We start from the raw sequence: 16,666 nt of genomic DNA, 5'->3' as shown, positions 1-16,666 counted from the left end.
TATATCAGGCTCAGTTTAGGAGCTGTGGTTGAAATAATGAACAAAGGCAAAATCTCTGTCTTAAAAGAGTTAAATTCTAATTTAAGAAGACAGGCAATAAAATTGTAAATAAATAAACAAATAATTTTTGGCTGTTGTTGGTGTGATGGTGAGTATGTGTGGAGATTTCTTAGTATTTAAGCTGTTGTCCTTCTTAGTAAAATTGTACATATAAATATAAAGTATAATAATCCCTTGTGAAGTCATTCTCAAAATACTTGACAAGTTATTAGTGGCCTCGATACACCATAAAATATGGTAGCTGCTGGCCACATGTGACTATTTAAATTAAAATTAAATAAAAATTTCCAATTCACACTAGCCACATTGCAAGTAGTCACATGTATCTCATAACTATGACTTCAGAAAGCACAAATATGAACATGTGCTTCATTGCAGAAATTTCTGCTGAACAGCACTGGTCTAGATAGCATGAGGCTAATGGGAATTTTTCATCAATGGTAAGACCAGCAGTTTACAATTTTGGTGTCAGGCATTTTACGTATGTTTAACTTACATAATCCTCAAATAACCGTATGAGATAGTTCCTGTTACTAGACCCATCTTACAAATTAGGGAAGAGAGGCACCTAGCTTTAATGTTCAATATCAGTCAAGTAATAAGAAATGCTAAGAACTGAAGGCAGACAGTCTGGTGCCAGCATCTACCCTACTGTCAAATATCTTGATGTCTTGGTATGGAGAAGATGAAGAGAGTGAAGAAGGGTTTTGTGTGGTGGACAGAGTCTCCACAGAAATAAGAATTGGCCAGTTTTGTCAATGTCTTTGGCAAATACTACCTTTTTGGATCTCCCTGATTCATCCAAGATAGGTCTTATTGCCTAGACGGATGGGGCTGTGCAGGCAGAATCATAGAATGTTAGAACTTAAGAGAACTTTGAAACTATCAAAATATTTCACAAATGAAGAAACTGAGACATTCACAGGTTACCTGACTTACCCAGGGTAACAGAGTAGTTATGACCACAGCCAAAATTAGACCTCATGTTTCCTGCGTGTGTGTGTGCGTGCATGTGTGTTTACACATGGCCCCCTTGGCTCCAAGATCATAAAATTCCCTGATGTATTATTAGTTTAAAGACATGCTAATCTTGGGAAGTGGTTTTCTTTTTCCCAAAATGCTGTCTGTGTCTGTGTGTTGACCTTTTAATAAATTCACTTTCCTTTTGTCTAGTCTTTCCTTATTTTACCCACCCAATCTTGCATCCCTCCATCATGACCACAGGGATTCACAACCCACCTACGTAGACAATTATTTCCTGTAGAAAGGTAAACAAATTCATAGCAGCTCGAGTTCTTACACACACTATTAGAAATTTGAAAAACATGTTATAGGCTCCACCATTACTTTGAGTATCTACAAATTTTGCTTTGCATTTTTTTTTTTTTTTCTAAGAGAGTTTCTCCCGGTATCGCCTCACCACCCTTGTCAGCCACCAAGATGCACGCAAAGAAAGCACTGTTGCAGAATGAGTTTTCGTCGAGCTTTTAGTTTCTGTTCCACTGCAAAGGGGTCATACGCGCTCAGAACATAAAGCAGTCTGACTGGCGCTGACAACCCCAGGACAGCAGCCTGCTGGGGCACTGCAAAAGCTTCATGCCTTCTTCCCCAACCAAGAAGGGCTTCAGTTCGAGCCCGCACCGGCTTCGTCAACCGCGAGACCCGAAGTCGTAGAGCGAGTCCAGTCCTAGGGAATCCGGCTCAGGCTTTGCCGGCGCGGCGAAGAAGGCGGCAGGCAGCAGGCTGAGCTCCACTGGACACAGCCTAGTGGCCCGGGGCGCGCCCGCTGCACTCCCGGCGTCCAGGTCTGGCGCACCGCGGGAGGCAGGCGCGCTGCCACTCTCGTCAGGCGCGCTGCCACTCTCCGCAGCCGCTTCGTCCCCTGGTCTCTCTCGCCTCGGCTTCAGCGGGCAAACCCACAGCTGGTCTCCACCTTCCGCCCTGGGCGCTGATCTCCCTGCAATCCTTGCTTACATAAGGCAGGCGGGCGTGCTCCCGCCCCCGGTTACCCCCCAGAGGAGTTGTGCTGCGCCCTCTACGCCTCCTTGGCGAGCGCCTTTGCGCACCCGTGCGCCCTACTCTAGGATGTGAACCTCCTTGGCCACCCAGCAGCGACAGCCGGGACATCTCTCCGCCGGCGTGAGAACACTGAGATTGGAGACCAGAGCGCCTGACGGTGCCCAAGCTTCCTCCCTCCGTTCCCTCCTCCTCCAACTCCCCCCACTTCAAACCCCACCCCCACCCCCGGTGTCTGTGTGTGTTCCTCACAGGCAAGGGGACCCGGAGAGCAGTCCAGACTTCGGCGTGCGGCAGAGCTGCGGCTGCTCCTGCTGCTGGGGCGAGCGGCGGAGGTGGCCGCCTTGCGCCTCCCTGGACTTTCCAAGTGGGGGCAGAGCAGTCGCTCGCGGGAGACGTCAGTTAGAAGGCATTGGGAAAGAGGGACCTTCAAACTCCTCCTCGGCGTCTCCTCTCCTCCCCCTTTTGGCCCCTGCCCTTGGAGAAAGTGGAGTGTGGCGCTTGGTTGTCGTTATTTCTTCGGACTGCTTCGCGGTGCACGGATTCAGCTTCTGTCCAGTGGGGCTTTCAGCTGTTTGCGCGTCTCTCTGTTCCCCCCCTCCCCCGGCACACCTCTGTCTACGATGAGGAAAGGTCTGCGGGCGACAGCGGCCCGCTGCGGACTGGGACTGGGATACTTGCTGCAAATGCTCGTGCTACCTGCCCTGGCCCTGCTCAGCGCCAGCGGCACTGGCTCCGCCGCCCAAGGTAAGGGGGTCCGCCAGGCTCCGCGGCCACCTCCCTTAGCTTCTTCCTTCCCTCCTTCCTCTCCACCTCCCCAGTTCTCTTGACTTCCTCAATTTGCCTCGTTGCTCTCAACTGGAAACCACTCTAAATTCCACTTTCCCAACTAGTCAAGAAGCTTTTATTATTATTATTATTATTTTATTATTATTATTATCATTATTATTATTATTATTGTTTATGTTTAATCTATTTTCCGAGATGGGCACGAATGGACTGGGGACGAACGGGGTGTGGACACGCATCCGATCCGTCTCCATACGTGTGAGAGCCTGGAGTGTCTTGTGCCCTTTCAGCTCCGCACGCGCACGTCGTTGTATATCGTACACACAGAGGTTTGGAAAGACTCTCGGTGCGGGTCGCTGTGTGACATACCGTAGATGCACCCCGAAGCGCATGATGCGCAGAGGCTCCCCGCGCTGTGCCAAGACTGGGGTAGCAGGATCTTCACTGAGTCTCTGAGCACACTACACCCCGAAGGGCGCTCAGCTAAGGAAATGTGTCCATTACTGTCAAGGACTCAAAAGCACCCGTCCCCCTCGCCTGCTGCTTCAGGTGCTGTGGAAATACACAGCTCACCCGAATCCGCGTACCTGGCTGCAGGCAGGCCCGGGATGTGCATGCCTCTGCACTCACACATACCCCGCTTCATGCCTGCCTCCCACCAGGGGATGTAGAAATGAAAATCCCGGAGCTCTGGGGGAACCGGCTGCTTGTTCAAACCAAATCCGAAACTCCCCTGGGTAGTCGACCAGTTTATAACTCTGACATTTTAATTTAACGCCTGTGAACTTTAACATAAGTGACCGGGGCCCTGGGCGAAGCCCGGTTGGGACGAGTGTGGCCGGGAGTTGGGGATGGGTAAGGGAGGAGGGGAGGCTCCGGAGCTGATCGCCCGGCTCCCTTCTTGTCCCCCTAGTTTGAAGTGTTAGCAGCAGCTCCCAGCCTTCCAAGCCGGGAAAGCTGACTGGAAGGGAGCGGAGAAGAAAGAGCCAAGGCTGTCCCCTCCGAGGTCTCTTTCGGGTCACCTGGGCCCCAAAACTTCTGGGCAAGCCCAACTCCTACTTGGATCTCTTAGCCCAGTTCAGTGGTGATAGCCGGCTCAGGCGAGGCAGCTCAGCTTTTCCTGAAAGAGGAGAGGATGAAGGAAGCTCATGCAGCATTCAGAGGCAATTCAGGGATTCTCCCTTCACTCTCGGTTACTCTTCCTTCCAAATTTGGAGAGTAAAGGGAGGCTCTACGGTAGCCCCAACTCCCCAGGTGATGTTCAGACACCCTAGGGTTTCCGGACAGCATTCCCTCTGATCTTAGAGAGGCGCTGGGGGTGGGGGTGGGGGTGTTGGAAGTGGAGGAGAGCGCCTAGCATAGGAGTGTGGTCTGGGTGGAGAGGTAAGTGATTAGCAAGGCTTTGTGAATTAGCGATAGCTTCTTCGGGAGTAAATTTTCCTGCTGCCCTGCTAAGTGGCCCTGCTCATAAATCCTTCCTTCCCTTCTCGCCAGATGCCTCCCATCCCTGAGGTTCTGCTCTGGTTTTCTTATGCACACCTCCAGAGTTCATCTGTCTGTCTATTTAAAAAGGAATCTCCACCGAGAATCATAGCTTGTGGATTTCCTAAAATTGATAAGAAGTTCTCAGGGCGCTAGCCAAGGGTGCTTAGAGGGAGGCGTTTGGAAGCTTGAGTGAACAACCTGATGAATAGTCGTGGAATCAACCGCGCGACTCCCTGTAGAATTCGCCAGCTGTTATTGGGCACACAAAGGACTGAGCCATGGAGGTGGGTGGCGGGAGAGGGGGACGGGACAGGGTGGGAGAACTGTTTGGGAAAAGGACAAGTTAAAGTCCCCAAAGATGCCAAACAAGAGATAGGATTCCCGCTGAGAGCTTACAATAACCAAATTAAAAAGACAGGGTAGAAAAAGGATCAATAAAGATAATCAAACAGAAGATTGTAAATGGATTAATATTGAAAGAAGAAGGGAGAAGAGATTTAAAAGAAAAGATGCTTAGGATAGACTGTTTTTCTCTTGCACTTTTTATAGAGTAGGCAAGTTAAAGATTGGGGACTGATTCTCATCTTAAGTGGAAAAAGAAAATGTACTCTGTTGGGTGTGTGCATTTCACTGCAGTTCTTGTCTATTTCATTTATTTAGTTCCTTCAGTTTTTGATCAGTAAAATTTTTGTTTGAATCTTACGGTCTGTAAAATGCACTATTCCAACACTTTTATCTTTGTTATCCTCCATGTTCCAGGGATACCAGCTCTTCCTGTGTTGTCTGTTAGTTATCAAAGGAAGGATAAAGCACCAAACTCCACTATCAGCTACTACCTTCATCACTGCAGTACATTACCCCATCCTGTTTATCTTGAGCCACTATTAACACTTTCCTCGCAGAATCACACATTTTATAAATGGTCTGATAGTCAGACCTCCTTTTCCTTCTTATTCTTCTTCTTTCTCCTTTCCTTGGACTAGAACACTAACCCATACCCTCAAGGTATGATTTCTTTGTAGTGATGACTTAAAGATCCAAATGAACTATTTCTTATTAATGAAAGTCCAAGAGCAATTAACATAGGAAAGTTAATTTAAGTACTTTACAATGTGGATGAGGTTTTTATTCTGTTGTTGAAGTACTGCAAAAATTAGAAGTATGTATATATCTTCAGAGATAATCAAGGAAACAGCAGATATTTAAGATAAAACGTAGAATAGGCATTATTTGTGAGTGTACTGAGTTTTGTAACTGTGGTTTAGACAGCAGTCATTTTAAATAGGTCCTTGGGAAATTCTCTAGGCTGTAGGCAACAACTTTCTCCTTTCTGGCTATGCCCTAATTGTTTCATTCAGGATTTCTGGGAACTCCTAGCTCCAGGGAATTTGCAGTGTTTGTGACTTCCAAGAATGAAAGATTTTACTAGTAAAAGGCAGCGTGTGTGTGTGTGTGTGTGTGTGTGTGTGTGTGTGTGTGTGATCAGTGTGCTTCTGAATTAGGACCCTCCTGGTTTATAAATGCATTTTATCTGGGCTACACAGCATTGATATGCTGCTTATCTAGCACCAACTAGTGTTATGAGTGTTAACACCACCAAACTCAGGACAAAAAATACTGAAGTCTCTAATCAGATTGGGATAATTTCCTATTATCTTAATTCATAGTTTTTTTAAAAAAAATAACATATGTCTTCCTACAAAAGAGTAAAAATTCCTTTATGCATGTTTGCATATTGGTGTGGTACAAATAGACAGTCAACAGTGAAGACAACTAAAGTTCATTACAATTCTATCGTATACTTTTTCATTGTAGGAGTACAGAAAGTTTATGAATTCACATTAGGAATATGCAATAAGGAAAAGTAGGCTAGTTTACTTCTGTTTAGAAAAATAATTTTGTATATTCTAGCTTAGGGAATGCTTAAAAGCTTCAAAGAATAAACTTTTCAAACACTTGCAAAGAATTAGGAATCATTAGATTATAACTGACATTTATTGACTCCCTGGACTCCTGTATTCTGGATACTGAAGGTAAAGAGTTAAATAAGACAGGGTCCTCAAACGCCTCCTATTGTAGTTTGGAGCTGGTTGTCCTAGTCAGAATGCGTATGGATCTATTTTAAGCAACCCCCCCCAAGGACATGAACAAGGCATGAGCTCTACTAAGCAAACCCTGTTAGCTTATTTAGAATTATTGTTGAGACTTAAACATAACTGTTCTCTAATGTATGCTAGGTTCTCCAATTAGTGCAAACAGCAAGTGTGCTCTATTAGGCCTTAACTGCATTTAGCACTTTTCTGATTTAGGTCATGGCTTTGCAGGAGCAGCAGAGGGAGTCACTCTCAGAAGAAACATTAAAATTACAGGCTGCAACCACTTCAGGAAGATAATGGGGAAAATTGTGGGGGTTGAGATTGAGCCAGTGCTATTGCCTTGAAGTTTTAGCCTACATATTTTTTTAGTTTGACTTTTATATTTGTGGCAGTTAAAAACAAACCTGTTCACATTTCCTCACAAATTAGAAACAATGGCTTCTTTGGATACAGTATGGTATTAGAAGTAAAGTTCTTAAACAATTATTGTGCCCTCATATTGCATCCCAGACTGACTGCTATTTGTTAGAAACAGAATGTAACCAGGCAGTTTTAGCCCTACAGGAAGACAGAAGTAGAACCATGGAATTCTAATTCACCTTCTTAAGTATAAAAGCGGACACAGGTATAGTACTTTCTGGATTCAGACATCCGAAGATAGTAAACATAGGTGAAGCTAGGATTCTAATGTGAGTGGTGGTGGGGGGGTTCTAAAATTTCTACACAGAAGAACTTGGGAGCAATGATTTGGCTGGAAGTTGTATGTTCTTGAAACAAAGTTTGCATTGCAACAGCATTTTACTTAGATTTAATGCAAGTTTCATCTGGCTTTGGGGAGGCACAAGCTGTTAGTGGTGTATGCCCATTCTGTCAGTTAACATAATAATTACCAATGCTTCATAATACTGCTTCCAGCACCTCCAGCTGTGTGACTATGAGCAAGATTAACGTTCCGTGCCTTAGTTTCCTCACATGTAAAAATGAGGATAATATATACTACAGGTTACAATTAGAGCTTTTAGCCCATAGAAATAAAGTATTATTCCTTGACTTCCAATTCTACAAACCATTGGCAAAGAAATTTAGATGTAAAAGAAACTAAAGGTCAATAATTTTGAACTCAGAGTGATGATAGCTGCTGATGCTGCTTCCCCAAAAGCAAGAAATGGAGCTGTCTGAAGAGATGCTGCAAAGTAGATCATTGTAAACTCCTGGACAGAGTACAGTTCTCTGAACAGCCTGTGGGAATCTCATTCCCTTCCACAGCCTCTTTTCTTCCCTTCCGTCCTCTCTGGGAAAATTAACCTAATATTAGTTCTAAAAATGCCATGTTAAGTCACTGCCAGTTAAGTCCTTGCAAGAAGCTCGTCCTTGACTTTCTATTTTCTCAAGGAATACTGAAAGATGACTTTTCATAAATCCATGAACACTATTACAGAAAAAAGGTACACCCTAGGATTTCTGATAAGGGTTTGGGGAAAATCAGACCTTTATGTGAATGTGGACAGTTTTTCTTTAAAAGAAATGGACACAAGTATATACTTTAAAGAACATAATTGGTTTTCTGTTCAAACAAAATAAACATAAAAATAGGTCAACATGAAGGCAAAGAAAATACACCAGAACTTTCATTTATTCAAACTATATTTGCAATAGGAAGTTTTGTTATCCTAATTTAAAACAGCATAGATAATCTAGATGACATATATTGCGGTGAAATATTTGCATTTAATTCTTATTGTTTAATGGTTATTGTCATTCTTTTCATGTTTGGAGCAGATGTTTTCTGTCAGACTTTTGAGATAAAATAAGAGATTTGTAGGGCATTTTATATTACTTACGGTTTAGATTTTTCTCCTAAAAAATTATCATTCTGCTTCTATTATTTGTTCTGGTTCTGCACTCTTTCTTTTTTAACCTGATTTCTTAAATCTATGTATGGATGCTTCTTTGGTTTCATTTCTTACTTGGATTTGTTATTGCTTATGTATTTGTGGAGGAGGGCTACATGAATATGAGACCTTTGGTATTATTCCAGTATCTCTTAGCTCAAGGATGTTTTACTCACAGAAACTTGGTGCTTGCTGTTTTTTAATGCTACTTTGAAGTAGAGTAAGTTTGCCTTGAGCGATATTCAAACACTAGTGTTTCCCTTTTTTCTAGTTTTAAAAAAAGAAACTCAGTAATGGGATAATTTATAGTTTCTCTTATTTTAAATATTTGTTATTTTCAAACTTATGGAGATTTTAATAAAAACATTTTATAGTAATACTTTTATGAGCTAACAAGATCAGAAATAGAAAACTTTTTTTTAAATCCTGTCTACCTGTATGGAGCCACCAAAAGAATTTCTGCCTTTTCATGAAAACCCAAAACATATATCATGTTGCAGATATTTAGACTCTTTATGAACAATATGTTTGAAAATATTGAGCTGAAATTTCAGAATTAAAAAAATAGTTTTGTGTTGAAGTTGTACTGTGGTTTTTCGTTTTGAGCATTGCTGCTCCCCAAAACGTTGCTCATATATAATGAGATTTTGAAATACACAGAAGAATGTTTCCAGATTTTATAAGTACTTAAAACATACCTCCCCTTCTACATGGAGTATATAGTGTTAAAGTTGCCATGACATTAATTAAGTTGAAGTTATAATTTAGAAAATGAGCTATAGCTTTGAAAGTGCCAAATACGCAGATATTTGTCCTCAGGTCAGTATATATTTTACTAGCAATGAGCAGTGATTCAAAAGTGTTTTGTGTGGCAAAAGTGAAGTACAATATCTGAAAACCCCCATGTTTGGAGAATACCCTCTTTTAGTTAAATAACTAAACACATCTCATTGCCAACGTGGCAGTGGAATGTGAGAGTGAGGGGAGCCCGGTAAAACTTCATTATATAGCTATGCCTGTTAGAGTTCTTATTTTAAATACCAGGGCTCACAATAATCATATTAACAGATGATATTGATTTCTCAGATTTAACACCAGAGTTACCAGTCTTACTTATTTTAAAATGTTGTGAGGATAGGGGGTTTTACCTTCATTAATCATGTTGTCATGTGGATCCTGTGGCTAGTTTCATTTCTCAGCAATTACGAGAGCTATAAAAATGCCTCATGTAGATGACCATGGATTATATCCTCTTCTAACTGATGATATGAAACAACAGAAACTCCCTCAGCATTCTTAACAAGTTCATTGATGCATGCTAACATTTCTCAGTTTTAGTCAATCTCTTAATTGATTATTTAATCATGGACTGCTTGAACTCTATTCTTATTTATTGTTTTTTCTCTTTTTATTTCTGTTCAGAAGAACCACCTTGTATGTGGATATTTCTTTCCAATAAAAACAGAATAGTGCTTGTTTATTAAAATGTATCTACAGTCCAGTTGTAAGGGATATATCCATAAATAGAAATATATCCATAAATAGAAATGCAGGTTTTCTCCAAATTAAAAAAACCTTAGAGTATATAATAATATAAAATATAAAAATGTAGTACAGAAGTAAAGCACAGCATTTGTAGATAAAAGTGATCATTTTAAATTAATTCATAAAATACATTCTCTTAGATAATAGAAGTTTAGTGCAATCTAATGGGGTACGTGATATAAAAGTATCCACTTATAATTACAAGCAAAAGAATTTCATGTGCAGCAGTCCTCCCTTAAATGCAGGAGATATTTTCCAAGACCCCCAATGGATGCCTGAAACTACAGATAGTATGGAACTCCCATATACACTGCTTTTTTTCATCTGATAACCAAGATAACTACTAAGTGACTACCAGGCAGGGAGTCTATACAGCATGGGTACATTGGATGAAGGAGTGATTCATGTCTGAGAGATTTTGTCACGCTACTCAGAGCTCCATGCAGTTTAAAACTTACGAATTGTTTATTTCTGAAATTTTCCATTTAATATTTTTGGACCACAGTTGACCTCAGGTAATTGAAACTGCAGATAGTGAACCGCAGAGAAGCAGGGGGACTACTTTACCTTTACTAAAGGTAAAAGGAGCAATTTGGGACTCTTCTATTCTCTATGAATTTGCATATTTGTTACTTGTATTCAAATTCAATATTTTAAATATTTCTAATATCTTTTTGGAATTTCATATGGCCTTAAAAACCCTTTGAAGAATTAGATCAAAGATTATATTTTAGCCAGTGGTATTCCGTAACTTTTATAGAAACTAAAAATGATAGTGACAAGAGCGCTATGTTATTATACACGATTTTTGGAGATCTGTGTTATTACTAATCAAAATCAAACAAGTAACCAAATTATTACCACAACAAAAACTTCATGATTGGAAATACAAAGTAAATAATGGTAATTTCACTTTGAGCTGTATGTCTATGTGAAATACATTGACATTCGAATTTCACTTTTGATTAAGGGAAAATGATATATTTTATCTCATCGAATAAAGTGTTTGGCAAATATACACATTGTAGCCGCCCAGTGGAAGTGCTCAAGTTTAGCAAGCAGCAATCTTGAAGTCATTCTAAATGAAACATTGATTATGGTGCCTGTCATTTTATTTAGCAACTTTCCTTTTTCCTTCTGGATCTCCTCCGTAAGATGATGAAAGAATAAAGCTTAAAAATGTGTTAGGGATCAAATTCAAGGATTGAAGGAGGCTCAGACATTCCCCGCCCTGCCTCCCACAGCCATCACCCACAGAGCACGCAGGGTGGTGGAAAACAGAAGCCCATTTGAGTAACTACTCTCAGAAGCTGAGGAAAAACAGACATGTTCAAATGATTTATTTGTGCTATCCGGAATAGAGACCCTAGATCAGTATTTCATCATCATATTATTCAACAGGCCCTCTGACTTGAAACTTTCACCTAAATAGAGTCTTGATTTGCACTTATTTCAATTAACATAGCAAAAGAATTTGGGAAGTATTTAAAAGGTATAAACTTGGAAGAAGTTTGAATTTTATTGGAACTATTTGGGCAGGATGTGCTTGTCTGAGAAATCTAGACTTAAATCAATGATATACTAGTATCCTCCAGGGGTTTTATAAAATGCTACTTCCTAAGCTACTCTGTTAAGTATTGTTATCATTTTTATTTTTGTTTATATTTATACACACATATACAAATATGTATAGAATTAAAATGACCACAGTGAAAAATGTTATAGTTTATTTACTATTACATGGTAAAAAAAAAAAAAAAAAAAAAAAAAAAAAGTAGAAGGATGGCTAGGAAAAGTTTTGGCAGTAAGTGTGTTTTCCCAGTAGCAAGGGAGAGGAGATTATTTTATTGGATTTATTAGACATGATGATCACATGAAAGATACACATGCCATTTTTTATTGAATTAAATAAATATGGAAATACTTCCTGGGAGGGTGTTTCCAGGCCGATTCTTAATGAAATGAAGAATGACAAGGAGAAGACAAATATAGTTCACTAATTCCCTGTGAGCATATATGTGCTTACACAAATTGTATGTGAGTGTGTGTGTGTGTGTGTAGCTTTTTATGTTTTAGGAGCAGGAGTTCATCTTCGAACAGACTTGGCAATATTCTCAAAAAACCTGTGGAGCCTATCAAACAAATGAAAAAAACTTTTTAACTTATAAAACAAATTCATAAAGGTAGTCAAGGACTAGGAACTCGGATTTAATCACTGATTTCTGAATGAAGAATTATATCTTACTTTTCTGAGAAAAGTTGCCTTGCTCTTGGCAAATTGCGAAGTCACTTCCCCAGTTTCCAAAGAGATGTTTCTGTCTCATTAGTGCAGTGGCTTATCTGATGGAAACAAGTTCTCTCCTGTCATCCAAGTGACAGAGACTAGGGGATCTCCACTTTCACTGACTTGTTTCAAAGCCGTGGAGAACTGCTGTTGTTTTCCTACACGGTGGACTATAATTTGTTGACCAAAGGAGACTGTCGACTTTTATGCATGCAGTGCATGCAGGGGTAAAATCCTTTCTTCACATTTATGAACCCCTTTCTGGGTGCTCTCTGGAAAAGACAGCATGTCCCTGGTTAGCACCCTACATGAGGTGACCTCTCATGTGGGCTGATTGAAGAAGAGGTCAGTTGTGCTGTTCTTCTCTGACCAGAATAAAGTGATGGTTTGTTTCAAGCTCTTAATCAAATGGAGTTATGTTTGATTTTCTTGGACACCTTCACATGCCATATTGGTGGCTTTATTTCTAGGTTTATCCATTACTTCCATTTAAAGCTTTATTTAAATGGATGAAGATAAAGTTAATTGGGAGGAGGGAAATGTTGTTACTAAAAAAAGCATAAACAGAATTTTATTCAGGATATAGTGATAATATGCTTCCTTACTTATATTTACTACTGTATTAAATACAGGTTAACATATAAATATTTACATAATATATCAATATATAAACATATATTGATCATTATTGTCATACATTCCCACATCACTTGGCATTTTTGAACTAGGATTTTTAAAGTGTGTAAATAAATTCTGGGATTAAGCAAACTGTTTTGAATGTTTTCTTTCATACATATACCATTCACTGATGATGTGGGGTTTTCATAGTGAAATATGTAGTACACTGCTAAGAAAAGCAAAATAAATAATAATGCATTACAAAGTTTTCAGATTACAAGTCTAAATGCTAATGAGGGAGGTTGCCTGTTTAATGCCGAATGCAAGTTTAAAAAGAGGGTCTTAAAGATAACAGCGGACTCCAGAGTCCTTGAGTTTGTTTTGCATTCAGTGACAGTCACTAAATTAGGGAAAGGAATGTTCAAACAACACACTTGAGGAAAAGTGATTTTTATAGAAAGGAGCCATTTCTGCTAATAGCCAGTAACTGCACATAACCCCGCTGACATTAAAAGTCCATTAGCTAAGCCCAGTTTAAATAGCAGCTGATGCAGTGTCAGCTAAATGTACATTGGAATTTTTTCATATAATGCAGTAATAGCAGTTCTATAATTTTTTTTCCCTAAAACTACATACATTAAGTAAAACAAATGTCATCTGATAGTAGTGGCAGGGCTGCTAATAAACAGGCAGAGATTTGTGATGAAACAAAAGTAACAGTCTATATAACAAGAAAATAATAAATAGTAGTGATGGTTTTTAAAGGGAGCCTTTGAGAAAAATCATATGGAGAAGCTTAAGCTGACATTCAGAAAGAGTTGTTTCCATAGAAGCACATATTAACATGAGCTACTTTGAGAAATTCATTTAAAGTGATTTTTTTTTACTCTTAGCTGAGTGTCTAGTTTTTCAGTGTGTTTTGAAACTATACGACGCTCCCCCTACCCCAAACACTGTTATGTGTGTAAATGGGAGAGAGGGTAAGGAAATTAGAAAAGAGAGCAAGTAAAAACAGAGGAGTGTGTCCTGATATTTTTAAGGTGATCACTATAATAATCCTTTTGAAAGTAGTATGATGCATTATTGCTGTCTGAAATGAAATTGAAGTTTGAAACGCCCATATTATCTCCCCCAAAAGAGTTGCTTATATATACATTTTCCGTCTTTTGAATATTTTCTAATCTTCATTTCAATCATCTGAAAGACAAGAAGTTTTACCGCAAATTTACACTAGTATCCAAAGTTCATTAGTAAGTCATCTTAACATATTCTCAAGGACAGTGTTCTGCAACTATGAAGCCATTGTGGAGACAAACGAGATTGCTTAGTAATCTAATATGTCTTGAGAACAGGGCAGTAATTAATCAGTGGCTGTCGTGCTTACACCACTATAAAGTATTACAAGAACCTCCATGCCGACCTTCCCCTCCCCTATTATCAGACCATTAGTGAAGCTCTGTACAAGTAACAACAGTGGAGCCCTGCTTAAGTGTATGACCCCAATAGCTTGTGCATAAGCTTTGTGAGCATTTTCACAATGGTCACTTGAATTCTCATTGTACTTTCTAGTAGTCAGAATTATTTATTCAATATTCTAACCAGAGGCATCACATCTTTTATTTATTTATATTTTAAAATTAAGTCCATATTTCCTTATATGGTTTAAAAAAAAAAAAACTCTCACATAACCCATCATTTGTTGGAAAAAGAGAAAGCAAAGAAAGGAAAAGGAACAGCTTACTCTTAACCGTAGTGGGGTGGCAGAGATCTCCCCCTATGTTAATAGATTTTCATACATGCATTTCTTAATAAAATCAAGAGGTACTCTTTGGTGTTGTTAACTGTTTTAATTCAGTTCAGGCCATTGTAAAAGCTTATTTTGAGTGATTTGGGAGCTTACATGGTCAGGGTTTAAGCAATTAAATTACTAACCAAAATCCCATTTACTAACATATTGCATGAGAGACTTGATGAATAATCTCGTCTTTAGCATATAACTCAAACATTAATAACAGATGGAAATATGCCTCAGTTCAAGCCGTGGGCTTTGATTTTTAATTCTAAACCCATTTTATTTTTTTCAGACTGAAATATCTATTAAAAGTGACTATTTTCCGTATGTTTTTCCTTTTGTATTGCATAAAACTTAATTCTATTGTGAGATGAATAAAGAATGTCATTGTATTTGGCCACACAATAAATTTACACACATCTGTGAACTAGTATTATGAAACTGAATTATGTTGAAAATAACAAGATGATGCCAGACTGATTGAAATAGGACAATTATTACATTAGACTTCGGAATAGGTTTTAGAAAAAAATTACCCTGCACTGTTAATGCACTGTTACTTTCATGGATAACTTTAAAAGTGTGTTTTTTTTTTCTGTATGAATGCCACTAAAAAAAAATATATTGAGTGGCTGGGCGCAGTGGCTCATGCCTGTAATCCCAGCACCTTGGGAGGCCAAGGCCGGTGGATCACCCGAGGTCAGGAGTTCAAGACCAACCTAGCCAACCTGGTGAAATCCCATCTCTACTAAAAATACAAAAATTAGCTGGGCATGGTGGCATGCACCTGTAGTCCCAGCTACTTGGGAAGCTGAGGCAGGAGAATCACTTGAACAGGAGGCAGAAGTTGCAGTGAGCCAAGATCGTGCTATTGCACTCCAGCCTGGGTGACAAGAGCGAGACTCCATCTCAAAAAAAAAAAAATATATATATATATATATATATATATACTGCCAACACATTAGAGTATGGATTGATCCTCACTTGATTATTTATTATTTATGCTTATAAAACTTTTATTAAAATAGTCTTTAATAATTTTCATTTTTTAAAGTATATCATGGCTGTGTTTCCTTGAGTGAATGCTTTAAATCTTTTTTTTCAGCTTAATCTTTTCTTTCTTTAATTGCTAGAGAATTAAAAATGTACTGGATGTGTGCATATATTTGTATGTATGTGTGTGCCCATGTGTGTGTGTTTGGATCTGATAATTTCCTGATATAGGAAATGAATCAAATTACTTTGAGAAAAAATATTAAGATGTACAACCAAATATATTCCTCTGACACCTGTGCTGGCCAAATATTAATGGCAGCCTTTATATAAGTCTCTTGGTAAAGGTGAATAAATTGTGCTGAAATATATGCTTTGCAAATTTCATACAAGTTAAAATCTCTTAGTTTCACTTCATATTTTCAAGGAGAAGATTCCAATAATAATAGTATTTACATCATAGAATTGTAATGAACAGGGTCATCAAAAGTGAAGAACTGAGAATAGCTCCTGGCACCAAATAACACTTAATGCACATTAGCAATTGTTGTTGCTGTGCTGTTTTATTCTCATCATATAAGTCTATGCTATACAATGATTTTTCACTTGGCGTTACTATGAAAATAATTAGATATAAGAATGACAAAATTGCATTCCATTGGGGTTACCATCAGGTGAAAGAATGTCATGTGGACCAATAAAAGCATGTTGTCAAAGGTAAAATTCTTAAAATAAATTGGTATGTTTTAAAATCACATTTTTTTGTACCCAGTTAGGTTATGAGATTCTGATTTTACAATAAAACTCTTTGGAAAGTCAACACACTTTTGTTTCAGTTTTATGAATAAGCAAGTTTAGGTGATTTCTTTTTTCCTGTGCCAGGTTCTGAATCTAGAATATATTTCTATAAAACTACTACTTGATAAATTTTAATGAAAAAAATAAGTTTGTGCTTTTCTCCACTATACATTTGCTGTGTTCATAAAGACAAATATAATTAGAAAGCAGGAAGAATAGTTAGCAAACTTTTTACCCTTTGCTAACATTTAAACTCTTTATAAAGGAACAGAAGCAATTAACCTTCCTCACTATATCA

General features: G+C 38.8%; 1 protein-coding gene and 1 long non-coding RNA gene across 4 annotated transcripts in view; one reads left to right on the top strand and one right to left on the bottom strand.

Annotated features, from left to right (window-relative positions):
* LOC129034825 (uncharacterized) overlaps positions 1-2,496 on the bottom strand; it is a 38,897-nt gene extending 36,401 nt beyond the window's left edge. The window contains exon 1 of the long non-coding RNA XR_008502028.2: positions 2,329-2,496. This is a non-coding gene — a long non-coding RNA (uncharacterized LOC129034825). The remainder of the gene's footprint in view (positions 1-2,328) is intronic.
* UNC5C (unc-5 netrin receptor C) overlaps positions 1,536-16,666 on the top strand; it is a 393,124-nt gene continuing 377,993 nt past the window's right edge. For all 3 annotated transcript variants that reach the window (XM_054484519.2, XM_063663920.1, XM_054484518.2), the window contains exon 1: positions 1,536-2,823. In XM_054484519.2, coding sequence (XP_054340494.1) covers positions 2,700-2,823 — 124 coding nt within the window. In that variant the 5' untranslated portion in view covers positions 1,536-2,699. The remainder of the gene's footprint in view (positions 2,824-16,666) is intronic.

The sequence above is a fragment of the Pongo pygmaeus genome, chromosome 3 (genome assembly GCF_028885625.2).
Source record: "Pongo pygmaeus isolate AG05252 chromosome 3, NHGRI_mPonPyg2-v2.0_pri, whole genome shotgun sequence".
In the NCBI taxonomy this organism is placed as follows: Eukaryota; Metazoa; Chordata; class Mammalia; order Primates; family Hominidae; genus Pongo; species Pongo pygmaeus.
This window is presented reverse-complemented; position numbering and strand designations above follow the sequence as displayed.